The 17,650-nt window shown below is 36.5% G+C and overlaps 1 protein-coding gene across 7 annotated transcripts in view; it reads right to left on the bottom strand.

Annotated features, from left to right (window-relative positions):
• Window positions 1–17,650, bottom strand: part of LTBP1 (latent transforming growth factor beta binding protein 1) — a 226,182-nt gene that overhangs the window by 60,343 nt on the left and 148,189 nt on the right. For 3 of the 7 annotated variants that reach the window (XM_074896941.1, XM_074896937.1, XM_074896939.1), the window contains 8 exons: window positions 14,219–14,452; window positions 12,221–12,243; window positions 11,119–11,221; window positions 10,426–10,524; window positions 8,284–8,409; window positions 6,993–7,118; window positions 6,158–6,280; window positions 2,692–2,811 (listed from right to left, as the gene is read on the bottom strand). In XM_074896941.1, coding sequence (XP_074753042.1) covers window positions 2,692–2,811; window positions 6,158–6,280; window positions 6,993–7,118; window positions 8,284–8,409; window positions 10,426–10,524; window positions 11,119–11,221; window positions 12,221–12,243; window positions 14,219–14,452 — 954 coding nt within the window. The remainder of the gene's footprint in view (window positions 1–2,691; window positions 2,812–6,157; window positions 6,281–6,992; window positions 7,119–8,283; window positions 8,410–10,425; window positions 10,525–11,118; window positions 11,222–12,220; window positions 12,244–14,218; window positions 14,453–17,650) is intronic. The other 4 variants (XM_074896938.1, XM_074896943.1, XM_074896940.1 and 1 more) reach the window with 3 other exon arrangements.

Raw genomic sequence — 17,650 nt, 5'->3', positions numbered from 1 at the left:
TGCTCTAATTCAAGAATTTCTTAAAACTTAGAAAACCTAATTCAGCAGTCAGGCATGTGAATTTCCAACTGAATAGCAAACTTGCTTCTTACAGATTCATTTTCATTTACTTATCTTCAAGCTACATGAAAATGAAGTCTACAAAATCCACCACAGTGAAAACCATGAGGATGAAGTGGTCTAGAAAGTTCTGTCAGCCTAATTTTTTTCATTTTCTATATACATTCATCAATGCACAGAAGCTCTAGATTCACATACTACTTTATTGCCATTCTACATCATGATATATCACTTTATTTGGATGTGAAAATGTGGAGAGAAAGATGAAAAAAAAAAATCAGTGATTGCAAGTAAACTTTAAAAACAAAATTTCAAATAGTCACAAAATGATACAAAAGCATTTAGGGACCCGGAACAGCAACAATTTCAAGGCAATGAGGTGCAGTGTGTGCATGTGCTGTTTTTCATTTCTTACAATATGCATCTCACATTGGCTATTCCCACCTAAACTGCAATTAAATGTATTCTACTTAAGTTTGAGGTGAACTGATTGACTTGCATTTATGAAACAAAAGCAGCTATGTTCCTGGCTTTAAATCCTGGAAGATTACAATAGCGATAGCATCAAGGAACTGTAGAGTTGTTACCCTAGTCTTTCCAGGGCTTAAAGTGCAGGCAGATGAATGAGATGAGTTTAAAAAAAAAGAAAAATGCTGAAAACAGCACTGAGTACAGTACTGAGGAAAACCAGTAGAGCTGCAACTGACCTAAACTAACAGCAGAAACAAATGAATTTGCAGAACGGATTTAAATACCCTTCATAGATAACTTGGGAAATATTTTCCTTTCCAATGTCTTTAAATTGTAACATACTGCAAAGCTACAGATTTAAGACAAACTGTCTGCACTACATTTTCTAAAATGTTTATGGCTCATTTTCAACATGATGTAAGTCTAGGATAAACAGAAAATGAAGACTGATCACATCACTAATGATGTGAGATGTCTAGGCTTAGAACATTTCATAAAACAAAGGAAAAAGGGAAACTATGTGCAGTAATACAAGGAAAAAAAAGTATCAGCAACTTGGAACTAAGACTTACCTTTACATGACTTAGTTCTGTTTGTAAATTTGAGCAGAACAGTGACTTTTTTTCTCTCATTCTGCTCCTACTAATCTGGTTAGCAAGAATGAAACAAGTGAAAGTTATGCCATGGCATTTTCAACCAGGCTATTTTCATATATAGGTATAGAAATTAAGCTTGAAATTGAGAAAGAATGCAAAGTAAGTCAGCTTTATATTTTTCAAAAAAGGAATTAAGTAACAGGAAACCTTTCTAACAGAGTGCATGTGCCACATTCTTTGCAAAGGCAGCAGGAATCCAGGCAGATGGGAAGGAGCAAAACAAAGATAGAGTGCTAAGTGAACCACATCAGTTTGTTGTAAACCTTTGATAGTTTGCTATAACTCCATTAAAATCCATGAAATTACCCGAGAAATACATTCCTCCACAATGTCAGATGACAAGACCAAACAATGCAGCCATGACATGTTGATAAATTTACAATACATTCAGACAGAAATAATTTGCTATACAGTATGCCCTCTTCAGAAAACAGGGTGGTTGAAAAAGGTGTAATCTGTACAAGCAAAACTGGTAGTGAGGCTCTGACAGCCACACCATCCATTTTTCAGGTGCTTCACTGCAAGCTGGCTCTAGTCTTGCTCCACAGGTCCAAAGCCCATTTGCAGCTGGAATACAGTAGATGTCCATCTTCCAGAGCTTTTTCAATCAAAACAATGCCCTTAGACTGCTTCATGAACTGAACCAAACCACAGCAATTGGGAGCAATTAGGAAATAAGCTATGGAAGTACGCTGCCAATCTGACCTACAACAATAACGCAAACACCTTCTATGTAGGTTATTAGACACCTGCTTACATAATGTGGTTACTCCAACCATCACAAAATATAGGGCATGTGCTACAGAGTGGACAGAAGGATTCACAACAGACAGCAGATCTTTCACAGCTGAGGTTTAAGTTTCTGAAAAAAACTCTTAAGTAAGTTTCTGGTAGTGTCACAGGAAGTGGCACTCAAAACTGCAAAATATTATTTTTTTGCATAATGGATTAATTTGCACTTTCTTACCTATATCTCAAAAAACCCAAAACTGATTTGGGAAAAAAAAGCAAATCTAACATTTTAAAAAAAAAAAGACAAAGCTATAACATGAGAAATCTGTCCTAAATCTGTTTTACTAATATGCTTTATGAGCAAACTCCCATACCCTACTGAAAAGCCTGCCAGTCACATTGATGTGTTAGCACTCTCAAGGTCTTTCCATTTGTTATTATAATACCCCAAACAATGGCCTACTAGCGTTTCACTGATAATATATCCCCTTCAGTTCCGTATTTTCTATTTCAAGAAATCTGTTTTGTAATTATAATTGTATTGTTTGCATTCTAGATTCAGTGTTCATTTATCTACAGTAAAACACAATTTCCTCATATATACTGTGTCTGAGAACATAAAGTAATTTCAAAAATCTCGTATTTCCATATTGAATAAAATGAGGACCCAGGGCACACTGCTGTCATCAGGTTGTATCACTGATGGAATAGGAAATAGAGCATCTCAAAACAAGAACCATAACTGGAGATTCATGAAGAGTACTGAACATACCATGGCACTGTCCATTCCAGCCTCTGAATCCCACTCTGCAAGGAATGCACTGGTAAGAGCCAGGAGCATTAATGCACTGTGCATCTGGACAAGTAGTTGGAGTCAGGCATTCATCAATGTCTTCAAAACAAAAGATAGAAGGAAATAGTGGTCAAAGCCATAACAGAACACTGAACAATAAGCTAATTTGGTTATTCTGACTGTGCTCGTGTTATACTAATACATTTAAAGAGTTGAGTACTTTATCTGTTAGAGACCCAGGAAGGTACAAGCTCACACAGATTTGTACCAACAAAGGGGCATCTCTGAGAAATAAATTAATCATAGTAAATGCAACTGAATCTGATTTTTCTGTTACGCTACAAATCTCTGATAGGCCTTCCAAATTATACAGCAGATCAGATTTTTGGCTTAGACAGGTGAGAATAACTTTGCTTACGTCACCCCTTTACCACACTGAGGCATCCTGAGGTTCTTCCTATAGCCCGTCTCAAGAGACTTCATAAGTGCATTGCAACAACAATAAAATTGTAAATCTAGCTTCTCAAAGCAAAGAGGAATTCAGTATTCTCCAGTGTCCTGGTGTTATGCAGCATGAATGTATTATGTGGACTATAAATTTAATTGTGTGAATGGTAATCATGTTTACAGGGAGTAGGGAAGGCACAAGCAACACACACATCACTGAGGCTAGCAGTGCTTAGGGTGATAGAAGGACTTGCATCAGGAGAGCTCCTAGTTTACTTGTGATGAGATAGGTCCTGAAAAACTCATGGATCTCATGTCCAAGCTCTGAGCATCTACCAAGAACTTCTTATCCTGCACCAAAGAAACCCACAATACATGCAATCTAAAAGAGACTGCATACAAAAATCATATTCAAAGACAAGTTGCTGTCAAGCAACCAGTGATCAGAAGCTGTTGTAATTAAAACTGTGTAGGCAGCCTCATTTCAGTCTGCTCCCATACTTGAGTATCATTTTATAATATGGTCTTTAGTTACGCAATAATTATAATATTTTCTAGCAAATACTTGCTTCATGCAGTGCACAGAACTAATGAAATTTCCAGGCACCTTTAAACCCTAAGCTCCTGTCCCTTCCCTGCTCCAAGCCTACAGGTTGTGTCTTTTGCAATTAAGGACTGCTACTCCAGCGTAGTGGGGGGGCAATTTACTCCTAGTTTTGTGAACAAGCTCACAGAAGATAAGTAGCCTCCAACACTTGTAATTTAACTGGATAATGCTCCAACCTTCAGAGAATTGAAAACTCCGGCTCCAAACAACTGACTGGATGTGGGCAAATCACAATTTTTCATAGAATCATGATTGTCCAGCTGAGAATACTTTCTTGTAAAAACAGCAACAGGCCTCTTCAGCCACTACGATGCAGACCTGTAAACGTTTCTCAGTGAAATTGCTGTGATATTTTTTGAATTCAACTAACAAAAAATCCACTTCTGCTGAAACCTGTTCTCAGAACTGCCTGGACTATCTGCCCTCAAAACACACAACATGAATGATTTATTTAGTACGGAAATTTTCAGTCAAAATAATGCCAAAATTCTGCAAAGCTTAAAGAAATCACAAGACGGTTTTACAGGAATACTTAATTGTGTGCAGTGATGTTCAGCTATGCCTATAACACTGTTCTACATAAATGACAGACTCTAAAACACCCATATATGCACTCTTTATGTTTCCCAGGTTAGGCCGACACAGAGCTTGTGTTGAGTATAGTTTGAAGGCAGAATGAAGATTGGGTGAGGAAGCATAAATGAATTGTGTGTATTGAGTACACCTTGGAGGATTCTTGCTTTGTATTTGAAGCGTGGAGGAGGTGGGAAGGAGTTATTTGTGGAATCTGGGATCTGTCAATAGGGCGACTATAAGGTGTAGGTGTAATGACATGGTGAAATGATTCTCTGAATGTGTCATTTCCTTGGTTTGATGGATTTAGTGTAGGAGGGTTTTTCCCTTAAGCAACCTTAAATAACTTTCAACAGAGAATGTGGTTTCAGAAATTACGTATTGTTAAATGATGGAGGACTACCCACACTATTTAAAATACAGGCTAATAAGAAATTTGACACACTGTGATATTCTGATTTCTAGCCTATTTTAATCACAGATTCCCTACTGACAAAGAAGATTTGGAAAAAGTAGTTGTAAGAGTGAAGTATGTGAAACATTTATTTAAACAAACAAAAAAATATCTCTGAATAGAAAGAGGAATCTTTTAGCAATGCTCAGAGCAATAAATATATCCACAGCAGCCTTAAGTTATTTGCTAGGCAACATAACATGTTAATAATTTTATTCTGTCCTAATTAACTTGTCTACGGCATGAACAAAACTATGTTTAAAATTAAATGGCTGCTTGTTTTTAGTTCGCAGTTCAAGTTGAAAATGAAAAAAGAACAGCAAAAATGGCAAAAATATCAAACTGAAAAATAATGTCAGGTTTCGAAGGTCAGATGTTCTAAGAGCTCTTGCAGCATGAAATACATGCTAGATATATATTTCCAAATTTTAAAAAAAGTCAAGTTATCATTTGATGCTTGTCAAAATGTACGAAAAATTATAGATTTTTTTTCTTTTTTAAACAGAAACTTGCTAGAGTATGCAGGGAAGGACTAACAATGAAGATAAGAGATTCCATGGCAAGAGCTGTTAAAATAGCTGTCCCAAGATGGTTCTGTCCATAGCGGGGGAACTCTGTTGAAGCATCTAAAAATTAAATAATAGGAATTGAACCGCAGTTCCAGACATCAAATAACTGAGAAGGCTGGAAAACACTCAAAAAGGTTTCTTGTTTAAGATTGCACCCTCTGAGGATTCTCCCTTTGCAGCTCAAGCCGTAGTGCTAAGCCTCCCTCGAACAGCAGGCAATGCTACCAATTCCAAACAGTAGTAATATTTGACATTGGTTTTGTGATATGAATAAATGGTAACCTCACTACATCATCCAGGACATACTGTAGATAAAACAAGCAATGTATTTTTGAACATTCTGCCATTTTCAGCTGGTGATCAAGGGGAAGTTAAATGATCTGAAGGCAAATTAAATGAAGAAAGTAGCTGTATGAGGAATCCAGCAGTAAGATTAAGCTAATTAAGGTAATTACTCATGGAAATAAGCACAGAGTGGGATGGAGAAAGGGAACTCTGAACACAAATAGGTACAAAACCACCGTGTCAAGACATTCCATCTGAAATCAAATAGCAAATGGAGATTGAAAGAAATTAAAAGAAATATACCACATATAAAAATATTAAACATGAAAAAAATCTGTGTTATTTTAATCTTTCCATCTAATGGACAGATTTCTTCAAAAATAAAGAAATAGATGTAAAGTTTTCCATTAAGATCAGAAACAGCAGTCAATGTAAACAAATGGCTCGTCCTATTGCAGTCTGGCTTGACAACTGTTACTGTATTACTACTGGTGAAGACTCCAAACCTACCTTCACATTCACCTCTCCTGTTCATTTGATATCCACTATCACAATATTCACATCTGTATGAGCCAAGAGTATTTATACAAAAGCCTTCCCCGCAAGTATGAGGTCTTGAACATTCATCAAAATCTGCAGATGAAGAAGAGAAGAGCAACTTTGCTTCACCATGAAATTACTGAATGCTTGCATCTCATCTAAACTCTGCTTTAATTGAACAGAAGTAAGTTTGCATTTTTGACGCTGTTTGCAAGCCACAGCCCTATAGCTGTTCTTATTGAGCAGTTCCATCTGTGCCTCACTGCATGTAATTGCAGAGAGAATGAGATCTAGAAATAACCAGGCTGTAGGGAGAAGTCCAGTGAGCAGCCCTGTGGCTGCAAAAGCAATGTGTGCCACTGTGTGCATACTGTGCCCAAGGCAGTGCTAACTTGAGGAAGATCACAGCCAATTCAGGCTGTTTGCATTGTTTTGAAAAGTCCATGGCTGATTGCAGCTATATTTTAAAAATATGGTTTGTTACAGCTGCTAGTGATTGAAAGAGTTTTGAATATTTGTATTTTCCACTACAGAAAAGTGTTTTTACTAAATGGTATTTTTTCTAAACAAGCCTGATACTGAATAAATGATTGTTTTTCAACAAATAATCATTTTGAAAAGTAGTAGGAGCTATTCAAATATTTTCCTCACAATACCTGGTAAGAGACAGTTAAAAACACTTCCAGACATCAGTCCAGTACCAATGACGTTAAGGAGAAAAGCTGAAAAAGGGACTTTAGGGGGTTTTAGATAAGCTTGATTCATTTTTATATTTTTATTTTCTATAAAGGAGACTAGTAGTTACCAACGCAGTCAGTTCCATCTTCACTGGCCATGAATCCAGCTTGGCAAATACATAGGAAACTTCCTTCTGTATTTTCACAGCGTCCAAGGGAACAGAGATGAGGCGCCTGTTTACACTCATTAATATCTATAAAGGGAATAAAACCATGACTATAGATTAACATATTCAGTTGTGATTCTTTTTGTGCATTCTATGCCATGCTTTTGAAAAGACTGATCTTGCAATTATTTTAACTATTTGAAAAAGCATGTTTTCCTCTCCCTCAGAGCTGAAAAAAAGATGCATTAAATAGTTTTGGTTGGAAAAAAATGCTCTTATTGGCTTAGACTATAAGAATATTGCATTGGCCTGAAGAATGTGACATGATTACTATTCAAATCACTACACCGACTGCAAGCTGAGAACAAGTTGCAAGCATGGAACATTAATACAATGTGAATGAAAAAGAAGGATTTCAAGTTGCCATTTGGCTGTGTATGTGTGTAAATTATTTTTCAATACTGTAGTTGCACCTCATAGCATGTGTATGAGTGTGAAGTTACTGAACTTTTGGTAGAATAAAAAGGTGATAGTGTATAATCTGGCAACATGATATAGTAAACTCTTCCTGATTCAAGTTACAGAGAAACCAGCATACTCTGAATGAAGGAAAGCTACTGATAAAATTGCTTCCAAATCTGAAATAGCTCATGTAGAGCCAGTCTGGGCTCTGCCTCTTGTTCAGAGCCCTCTATTCTAGAATTTACTAGCTTAGAAGGTGATGAAGACTTCACTTTGTAGATGTCCTAATGTGCTTCCAGGAAGTTTACAATATACTTTCTCTTTTCAGCAGAAGGTTGAAAGGAAGGACCTAACAAAATGACTGGATTTAGTCCAGCTGCAGAGCTGGTAGCTGGGTAAATCGTTTCGAGAAACAGGCACTAATTCAGTCATTCATTCTCCAAACAGAAGTGTATTTCTTCCTAGAAGAAGGCTGACACTTTCAGATACATGATATAAAGCTGAAAAGAGATGGTCTTTCTAATCATTTTTTCTCTCACCTCACAATGGGAAAGGCTTTCATTCAATTCAATTAAATTCACGTTCAGTTCTGAGCAGCTGAAAAGCTGTATCAGAGACTAGCTGGCAAATTTTATTTGATGTACAAAAACTAGTTTCTGTGCAACTTGGAAGCACTTGGTAGAGGAAGCAGCTCCTGACTGCTCTGTAGCATATTTCCCCCGACCAGACTGTATATTTCAAGCATTTCATAGCACGGTTATTTCAGATTTTTGAAAGCATGCATTCATACCAGAGCATTTTGTCTGCTGATCGTTAAGTTTATACCCCTCGTAGCAGATGCACGTGTATCCCACAGGCAAATTGACACAGTGTCCTGCTCCACAGATATCAGGATTAACTGTACATTCGTTGATTTCTAAGCAAACAAAAAAAGCTTGATGTTAAACTCGCTCACACAGTTCAGTAAGTATACAATATTCCATAATCCAATTAGAAAGATCAGGCCTGAAAACAACTGTAAATCAAATCTGTAAGTCCCGAGTTTCTGTAGCGGATACCTCATCTGGAAGAATCTGAAAACCATCTAGGCTTTTCCTAGTGACACGGTCTCATATTCCATGCAAGATCTATAAATGGGTACATTAAAAAACAAAGTAAAATGAAGATAATACAAAATAAAAATTTATATGATTTAACCTTTGCATTAAGGAAATTACTGTAGTGGGTTCCTGATTATTTTTACAGAACGCTCATCTGTTAATTTTGTAAGATAAGGAGATTCAGATATGGTCAGCATTGGATGCTACACCCTTACAGCAGTTTTAAAAGTTCTCCAAGTATATGTTCTACCACAAAAATTACTAATGACTGTTTAGTTGCAATTTAAACTAAGGTTAGAGAGCAGCGTGAAATCATAATGCCTGGAAAAAAGTTATCTGTAAAGAAGAATCATTTATCCAGGCTATTTAGAAATAGATGACATAGAAATTTAACTTAATGTACAGAACTAAGGCACTCAAAAACTGCTCAACTGCATTCAGTTTTTTAAATCCAATTAGGAATTTGTCCTACAAATATTGCTTCATTTGTACCTTACTATCTCTTAAATATCTGAACAACCTTGGAACTGTATCGGAACAACAGATTGATTTGTTTATAGCACACAGCAATTTCTAGTTTCACTCCTTTTCCTAAGGAAAGAAAAAAACAGCAGAACATGGAAAACTACCTATTTTTTTTCTAATTGATATAAGTCCCCAGCAGGGTAACCTTTCCCTTAAGGAAGCAGGGAGCTGGCTGGCAGAAGGGGCAGAGTCACAGCAGAGCTGACTGTGGTATGACAATCACCATTAGTGGAACTTTCCTATAGGATTGACGAACTGTAATTATAGGTAATAGAAGGAGGCAGCTGAATGCTTTCAGGACAGGATACTTTCTGTACTCTTACAGTAGATTCCAGAGGATTTAACTACAGACAGAATTGTAATTCAAGCAACTGGGTGATTCAGACCCCGCGCATGTTGTGTATAACTCATAAATCCGTTCCTGCATGAAGTAAAGCCATCTTGAAGAGTTAAAGTTTTGTTAAAGCAAGTGCAATTTCTCCCTGTGAATGCAAATTGGGAAACCTCTTGGCAGTCTAGATGTAGCTACCATATACAATAGTGCATCTTAAAGCATTTACCTGGATATTGCAATTACTTCAAAGCCTGTGTTAATTCTGAGCAACTAGCCAATGTGATATTGTAATGCTCTCATGTATACACACAGAGTACATTCACCTTTTTGTTTTCAAATTGACAGCAAGTGAAATTTTCATGCCTTTTGGACACAGACATCGCTTAGACAAGTTTCAGCTATGACAGGAGAATTACTTGCATTTCTGTTATTTTCACTTCTTGACACTTGGATGTAGAAAAGGCAACTTTAATACAACAAAAAAGGAAGAAGCACAAACATCAAAATAACATTTTAAGACAGATGTCACAGTAACTCCTCATTTGATTTTTGTATAACATGTTGATTTACATCACATGAAGTCTACATCCCTCAAAGAACATGATCGTGTATACTTCATGAACACCTATGCAGACTGTCTAAAGACCTAACTTGTACCCAGGAAGTTTTCAGTTCTCGGCTTCAGTTGCAGATCATGTAATTTGAGGTGGAATTATTAATTTTTCCTTCTATCTTTTATTTGGGGGCACAAAGATGGCGGGTACATCATGGGAGGGCCCAGACCTGGCTCTGTTGACAGTAGCCTCATTGCTGTGTTGTTCTGTACTTTCTTTCTCCTCAGAGTACTCCCTTCTGTTCTACAGCTACATTCTCTTCGTTACAGTAACTCAGAAGTAGCATGGAACAAGTTATAGTGTCAGGAACTCACAGGCATTTCACAAGTTATTTTAGTTCTAGAAAGGAAGTACAATACCTGTAACTTGAGTAGGTGCAATTACTTGACTTGCACTTGAAGTAGAGACTTCAGGAGCAACTTCAACAGGCAGAGGAGGAGATGTTTTCTCAATCACTACTGTGTGACATGGAATGGAAATCAATCATATCCAAAAAACCACACTTAAAGCATTCAAAAAAACCCCCTTAAAGAATTCACACATGATACTGAATGAGGCAGACACTATGGAGCTTTTCATTAGTTTATTCTGCTCAGATCTGGAGTAGAAGAAATAGTATAACTGGGGCTTCCATCATTCCATTGTGCTTGTGAAAAAACCTGAGGTGCTAAAGATACCAAGCACAATAGTAAAACTTTTGCAGCAGAAGTTATGCATAAATCTACAAGGAGACACCTAAGGAAAATTTCCTCTTGAAAGGGGTAAAAGGCCTCAATTCTGCTGATATTAAAATTTTCATGTACATAATCCAGGATATCATTTTTGCCTGAAATATGTCTTTGCCTCCTAACAAGTCACCCAGCTAATGCCAACCTCTGTTTCTCCCACGTCAGCTTTCATGACTTTGTTTTTTTCTGTATTCTGCTCATGGAAAAATTGCTTGTGAAGCTGAAATCAATTTTTCATTAACCTCTGTTATAATTGCTACTTTTCCATTCTTTGAAGAACTGTAAGTACTCTCTCATACTAAAAGACATGCCAAAACAAGTTACCTGGAAACTGTGGATGCAGGTTAATTGTTGAAATCCCAGGAGAAAGCTGAGGCTGCCCAGGCTCTAGTTCAGGCTGCTTTTCTTGATCAAGGGAAGCTAATTCCTAAAACAATGATTAAAAATTTATATTCTGGAAACATTCTCTTAATTGAGTCATCATAATAACCTACAAACTCCTGGCTTGACAAACTTCTGACATTCTCACATGTGGCTTTTGATAGCAGATCATTAATTACCACCATTTAAACCTGAAGGAACACTGAATACTATGTTTACACAATGGCATACAATTTAAAATTTATATTATTTGAAACAGCCATTTCATGGAACTTCTAATTGTATCTTTGGCTTTGGAGGGCATCATTCTCTCGTTTTTAATTGCTTACAAATAGTATTTAATTGCAGTTCAGCATCACACAGAAGTATACAATCACATATGTATCTAAGTCTTTGACCACTGGGAAAGGTTCTCTTAGCTATCGCACTGATCATCTTATTTCCATAAAAGTGATAGATGTTTTTAAGTCTATAGAAAAATGAAATTAAGTACAGCTACAGTTATTCCTAACAAATCCAATTCTCTTCAGCATAGAGGATCTGGAACCTTCAGAGTGGGGGGGGGGGGGCTTAACACAGATGCGCACCTGCTCTTCTCCACTGAATACACAGCAACCCTAAAAAACCTAGGAAACTCAGCCATTAATACAAGTCTCATAAGCAGGTGTCACAAATGCTCAAAGCTTCATACTGTTTCTCTCCAGTTCATTTTCTCTAGCTGACAGTATCTGTGACTCTACTCCGTACTGTCTGCAGTTTTTAGCATCTTCTTTAAAAGACCATCTCTAGAATGGAATAGAACAATGTAAAGCTAGACCCTCCACCAATGCCCTTAAGAGAGGTTAAAGTGATCTCTTTCCTACACCTAACTACCTGTCTGTTGTATATAATAATAGCATGAGCTCTTTCTGCCTCAGGGTTTTCACTGTAAGTCCACAGTGAGGTGTTTGTTCCTCATAAATCCTAAATCCTTTTCAGAGTTAACATCACATCTCAAACACATGATCTGCATTCCAATTCCTAGATAAATCACATCATGTTTTACCTGATCAGGGGCTGCAGTTGCCACTAAAACCAGAAAGAAAAAAGAAAATTAATAGGTCTTCACATAACATTTACTTACACATTCTATTTAAAACTACTAGCACATTTGAAAGTGGTTGTTGCCATTGCAGAAGAATTTCAGGCTTTAATATCATTCCAAAATGGTGCAAACTTGAAGTAATGTTCCTGAAGCAAGCATAAAAACTAACCTGAAACCAGAATAAGATTCTACACGTTGACCAATGCTTATAATTTTTTATGTGGTATTCAACTTCCTTGTAGGTTTCTCAACTGTTTGTTTCCTTAGAAACAATCTGAGAAACTCATAGGTTATTAGCTAACTGATTAAACTTTTAAATTCCTTCCAAGGAATATCAACATCTGTAATTATTTTAAAGGTAAATTAGTATGATAATGATATACTAACCATTAACAATTTAAAATAATTTATTGTATATAACAAGTTTTGAAATTTGCATTTTCTGTAAGCAAGCAAAAGTGGTATGCTTTTTTTTTTCCTTCACAAAAGTGACTTTTTTCTGGGAAGGAGACATAGAAATTTCATATAAGTTTTCATTTGCTATTGCAGTTTGTCTTTTCTGTATTTGTCTTTTACAGATCAAAATCTGTACGATTCTGTAAAAAACTGTACAGATTTTTTCTTTTCACAATGAACACTTTCCACAGGATAGATTTCTTCTTAAAAAAAAAATTAAAAAAAAATCACTCATTCTAGTTTCTTCAGTATTAGCAGGGAGGCTGATTATCAGAACTGGGAGAACTTCTAATAAAATATCAAAAACTCCAAATGCAAACGTATCCAAAAATGGAATATAAGATTCAAACATGTGTAAGTGTCGTTACTGACTTAGATTAAGCATATTTAAAAAAATTTTTTTTTTTTTAGAATTCCCTTTTTCTCCAGATTCTCTGTGTTTCAAAATTTACTAGAATGTGGCAATCTTTCTAATTACTGAAGTAATATTTTAGCAAATGATACACCACTTTTTTTCACTTCATAACACAGAAAAGCTAAGAGGTTTATGTGAGATTTTATAATCCAGCACAGCCTGTAAGTATATTTGAATGGCTTATTCTTCTCCCCAAATTCAGTTTAGCTCCGTTTTCTTTTTGAAAGCAAAATTAGAGCAGTGATTTTAACTGGAAAGTAACCCATGCTGCACGGAATTTTGCCAAGTTAGCTGACTGAAGCCTCTTTCTAATAATGGCCTGACATACAGATACATAACTGCTACTTGGAAATAACCTATTAAGTACTCAGTATCATGAAAGGGTTCTTCAGCAATGTGTTTTTTTCTTGTCTACAGTTAGTTCATGCCAAGTTTTCTGGCAATGTGTTTATAATAGTGCCGCTTTCTGCATTTCTTTGCTTCTGCATTTGTTTTAGACTCAGGACAACCTCAGCTGCTACAAATTCTTAGAGGAGCTTGGAGAAAACGAAGTCTGAGGAAAGTATCTTAGAAGAGTCAACTAATTGTTAAACAGCCCAGCAGAGAGGGGCTGATCCAAGGTGGTCACGCCAAGGGAGTGCACAGCTGCAGGGGTGAGAGCAGACCGCACCGAAGGGGATTCATGCCCACATCAGGTGGTGCTAATCTACAGGAACATATAGAAGGAAGATGATGAAACCCCCTCAGCTTCTGCCATCCCAAATACTGGTAAATCAAAGACTGAGTTGAGTCCTTTGTTACATGTTAGAGATTATAGAAGTCTTACAACAAATATTTACTATTTCTTATCATAAAACTTAGTGAGATTCAAGCACTGATTCTCTCTATATTGTTCTCAGCATCTGGTAGGAGCTATACACAAAGTTTCAGAAGTAAATCATGCAGCACAATACATTCCACGACCTGGAACACTGCTGTGGGATGTGATGCCTTTTTGTCCTGCACTGTACAGAGCTACTCTGCAAAGAAACATACCATTGAAGACACATACACAGAAATATAGAAAGACTAAATATTCCCACTCTCACCTTCTTGCACAGCCATCTCAGTCTCACTTTTCTGTGAGAAGGTCAGTGCCTCCACTGGCTCTTCCTTTGCTGGGAGAGGTGGAGGAGAAGTACCTTTAACAACAGGCTGAGTAATCGGGGTCTTGCCAATGACAGGTGGCTGTACTCTAACTGCAGGGTGATGATATAGCTTGTTTCTGTGAGGGCCAGAAACCGTATAACCCATTCCACCAGGGCAGATTTCCTTAAAAGCAGCTAGATTTGGGATGGGAAAATATTCCTTTTAGGAGTCTAAAAGTGCAATATGTTGACATAGCGGAAAATATAATGACTACCACTAACAAATTTAATCTCATATTGTATATACATTTTTACAAAAAAAATACTTAAAGACAAGCTATGCATTTCATGCTAATATAACTGAGCATTTTCCTAAAATCATGTTCTGGCTGTTATTCCCAGGAGGTTTCCACTCCAGTTTACCATCTTTCTTCAGTTATGTTTAATCTATCAATATATCAAGGTCATTTTTTGTATTAATCCTCTTCAAACAGTATATTGTTTCTGAGTACGAATTTAAATATACAAATTGTCAACACTACCTACATTGCATAAGGAATTAAGATCACTATTTCTATCATTCTCTTTTAGCAGAAACCAAAGCAAAAAGCTCACCATCCCTGTATTAGAGGAGCAGAAGAATCAACCAGTAACAACATTCATTCACAGAATCCAATTTGACTAAGTCAGAGGTCTCATACCAGCCCTGATCCAAATTCCACTAAATTGAGTAAGTCTTTCCACTGACCTCAGTGGGCTGGATAAAAAACAAGATCAGTATCATAAAAAGCCAAATCACCAATGGAAGAGAGGGGAAATAATCTCATTTATACAGCTGCTACAGAAAAAGGTAATGAAAGTCAGGCGGCAGCACCTGCTCTGATCTCTGCAGCTGCTCTACATGAGCATCAGGTTATGCAGTCCTACTGGAAGACTAGAATGAAAAAGAAATACAGGTCAGCCTTCCTCCCCATCAAAGATAATAGCTCTACTCCTGTCAGGGACAGGGAGACCTTCGGGAGCCTTGAGAGAACAGCAGTTCATTGTTCTCATTGCTCTAGGTAAAGCTATGTTGGGAAGCACCAAAAATTTAGACTCCCATGTGCCCGATGTGATTTCTTACAGCTTCTTAACAGACGTGCAGAGTGGGGCATTCGTAAGTTCACAAATTCTGCTTTGAACACATCAGGGTTTTAAAATTAATTAGCATCTAAAATAAAACCACAAAATACTAGCTATAGGTACTCCAGAGATTAATTCATTAAATTATACATTAAATTGCAGTATACATTAATTCCACACTGTGTTCTGATGGTGTTTTAGTAACAGAAAAAAAGAAGGGTCAAACTGATTAAACTGAGTGGATTCAGAACGATGACATACTTTCTGCTGGGAAATGCTAATATCAAAACTTGTCAAAAACCACCCAACTGAGAGTGGGAATTCCGGTCAAAGGAGGAAGACAGAGAAAATCAGACACCTGTCCCTTCAGATGCATACTCAGGATGTAGGAAAACTTGTCTCAGGTCATATGTTCTCAAATGCAAACTAGAAATGTGAGCCTTATTCTACCACAGCTCTGGTATGAAGTGCTCCCAACATCTGGTATATAAAGCTGGCCTCTCTCAGTCTCTCTTTTGGAGCCAGTCCATTTTGTACAAATATCTTAAAAGCTATCAGAGAGTGAGATCATGACTTTTTAATTCAGTGACTCTTACATGAACAGGGGATGCTGCAGTAAATACATTACCCCATTCTGGAGTATCCCACTTTCAGACATTTTTCATAGAAAACTGAAAGGTTATGAATTTAACCTGTACAGAAAGGAACATGTTTTTAAATCATGAAAGTTGTCATGAAATGGGAAGTGTTTCCCACCCAGATAATCAGAATTTTCTACTTACAGGTTTTCTCTCTGAAGTCTTTTCATTAAGAAAAATCACCAAAATAACCAATTCCACATAATATTCAATGATGTATTTCTTATGACTAGAGAGCAGTCAACAAAAAGAAATATTCTCTGCTCCAAAATACACACAATTGGGCATAAAGCCTCATGCAATATTCTCATAGATGTAAAGCATCTGCATTTAAACTGTGAGTTTAATATGTGAGAATATATTTTTTCTCTGTTAAAAAGCCATAGAAATATTATTTATCTGAAAGTGAACTGGACTTTTAAAATCCTAATCAGTGATCTAGCAATGGTCATGCAGGAAACAATGGCTTTCAAAATCAACTGAAATGCTCAAAAATGTTGGTCACTTCCATTTCTGTAAGCCCAACTTAAAAAAGTAAGGAATCTGCTGCTCTCATCATGTCTCTCTGATGTGTATTTCCCAAAGCAGCTAGTTTTCAAGATCTGAATCTTTATAAAATACTCAAGAAATACACAACCTGTATCATAACAGTGACATTTGCGGCAGCAACTCCAGTAGAACAGTGGTTTACCATTACAAATACCCGTGCTAAAATACTGAACAGGCTGGACAGTAAGTAATGATGCTTTATGTTTTTATAAAAGATGAATTTGGCCACATATTGGCCAAATATTCGGACAAAAAAAAAAATTCAATTGATTTTGACTAAAGACTCCAATTTTGGTCATTTAAGTTTTAAGCATTTTAAGTTTTATTCCTCTATTTGAGGAATAGAAGGTACTCAAAAGCAGCAATCAGTATGTATAATACGTGTTATCTTAATCTATAAGCAGCCTAAATGAGGGTGGTGACCAACCAAGCTGCTATTTTCCAAGTCCTCACATATTTAAAAAACAGCAGGACTCCAAGCTAACACTGATAATACAAGTGAGCTTTATGTATCAAGTAAGGAACTGTTTGAGTGGAAGATGGCATGAAATGTTTAAATACCAATTTATTGTTAAGAAGACAACATCATGCTTAGCATATTCCTCAAGATGGATGATTAAGATATAAAGGAAGATTAGAAAGCAGAGATACTCCCACACATATCCCACTAACTGTAATGTAAACCACAACACATTTCATTCTGTAACCTAATTCTCAAAGGCTGCCATCCTTTCACTGGTGCCTTTAACAACTGAAGAGTATTAATAAGATTTTGGGTTAATTTGCCTGTATCTAGTCAGAATACAATGTACAATAAGTTATCTTCATGTGATGGAGAATCAAAGTTCAAGGGCATATTCTGAGATGCAAATATTGTTAATCTGGAATTCTATCAGAACATATCAAAGATAATTCCTCTGCTTTAATCACAAATCCCTATGAACAAAACTACTATATATGTGATTATTCTACTATCATGTAAAGAACTGTCATAATTTACTGATGGACACCTCTTGTTTAAAATAAATTACTGGATTTTGGTTTTTAAAGCATGCATAACAAACATAGGGTGGGGGCAAGAGCT

Source organism: Athene noctua, chromosome 1 (genome assembly GCF_965140245.1).
Source record: "Athene noctua chromosome 1, bAthNoc1.hap1.1, whole genome shotgun sequence".
NCBI classification, from domain to species: Eukaryota; Metazoa; Chordata; class Aves; order Strigiformes; family Strigidae; genus Athene; species Athene noctua.
This window is presented reverse-complemented; position numbering and strand designations above follow the sequence as displayed.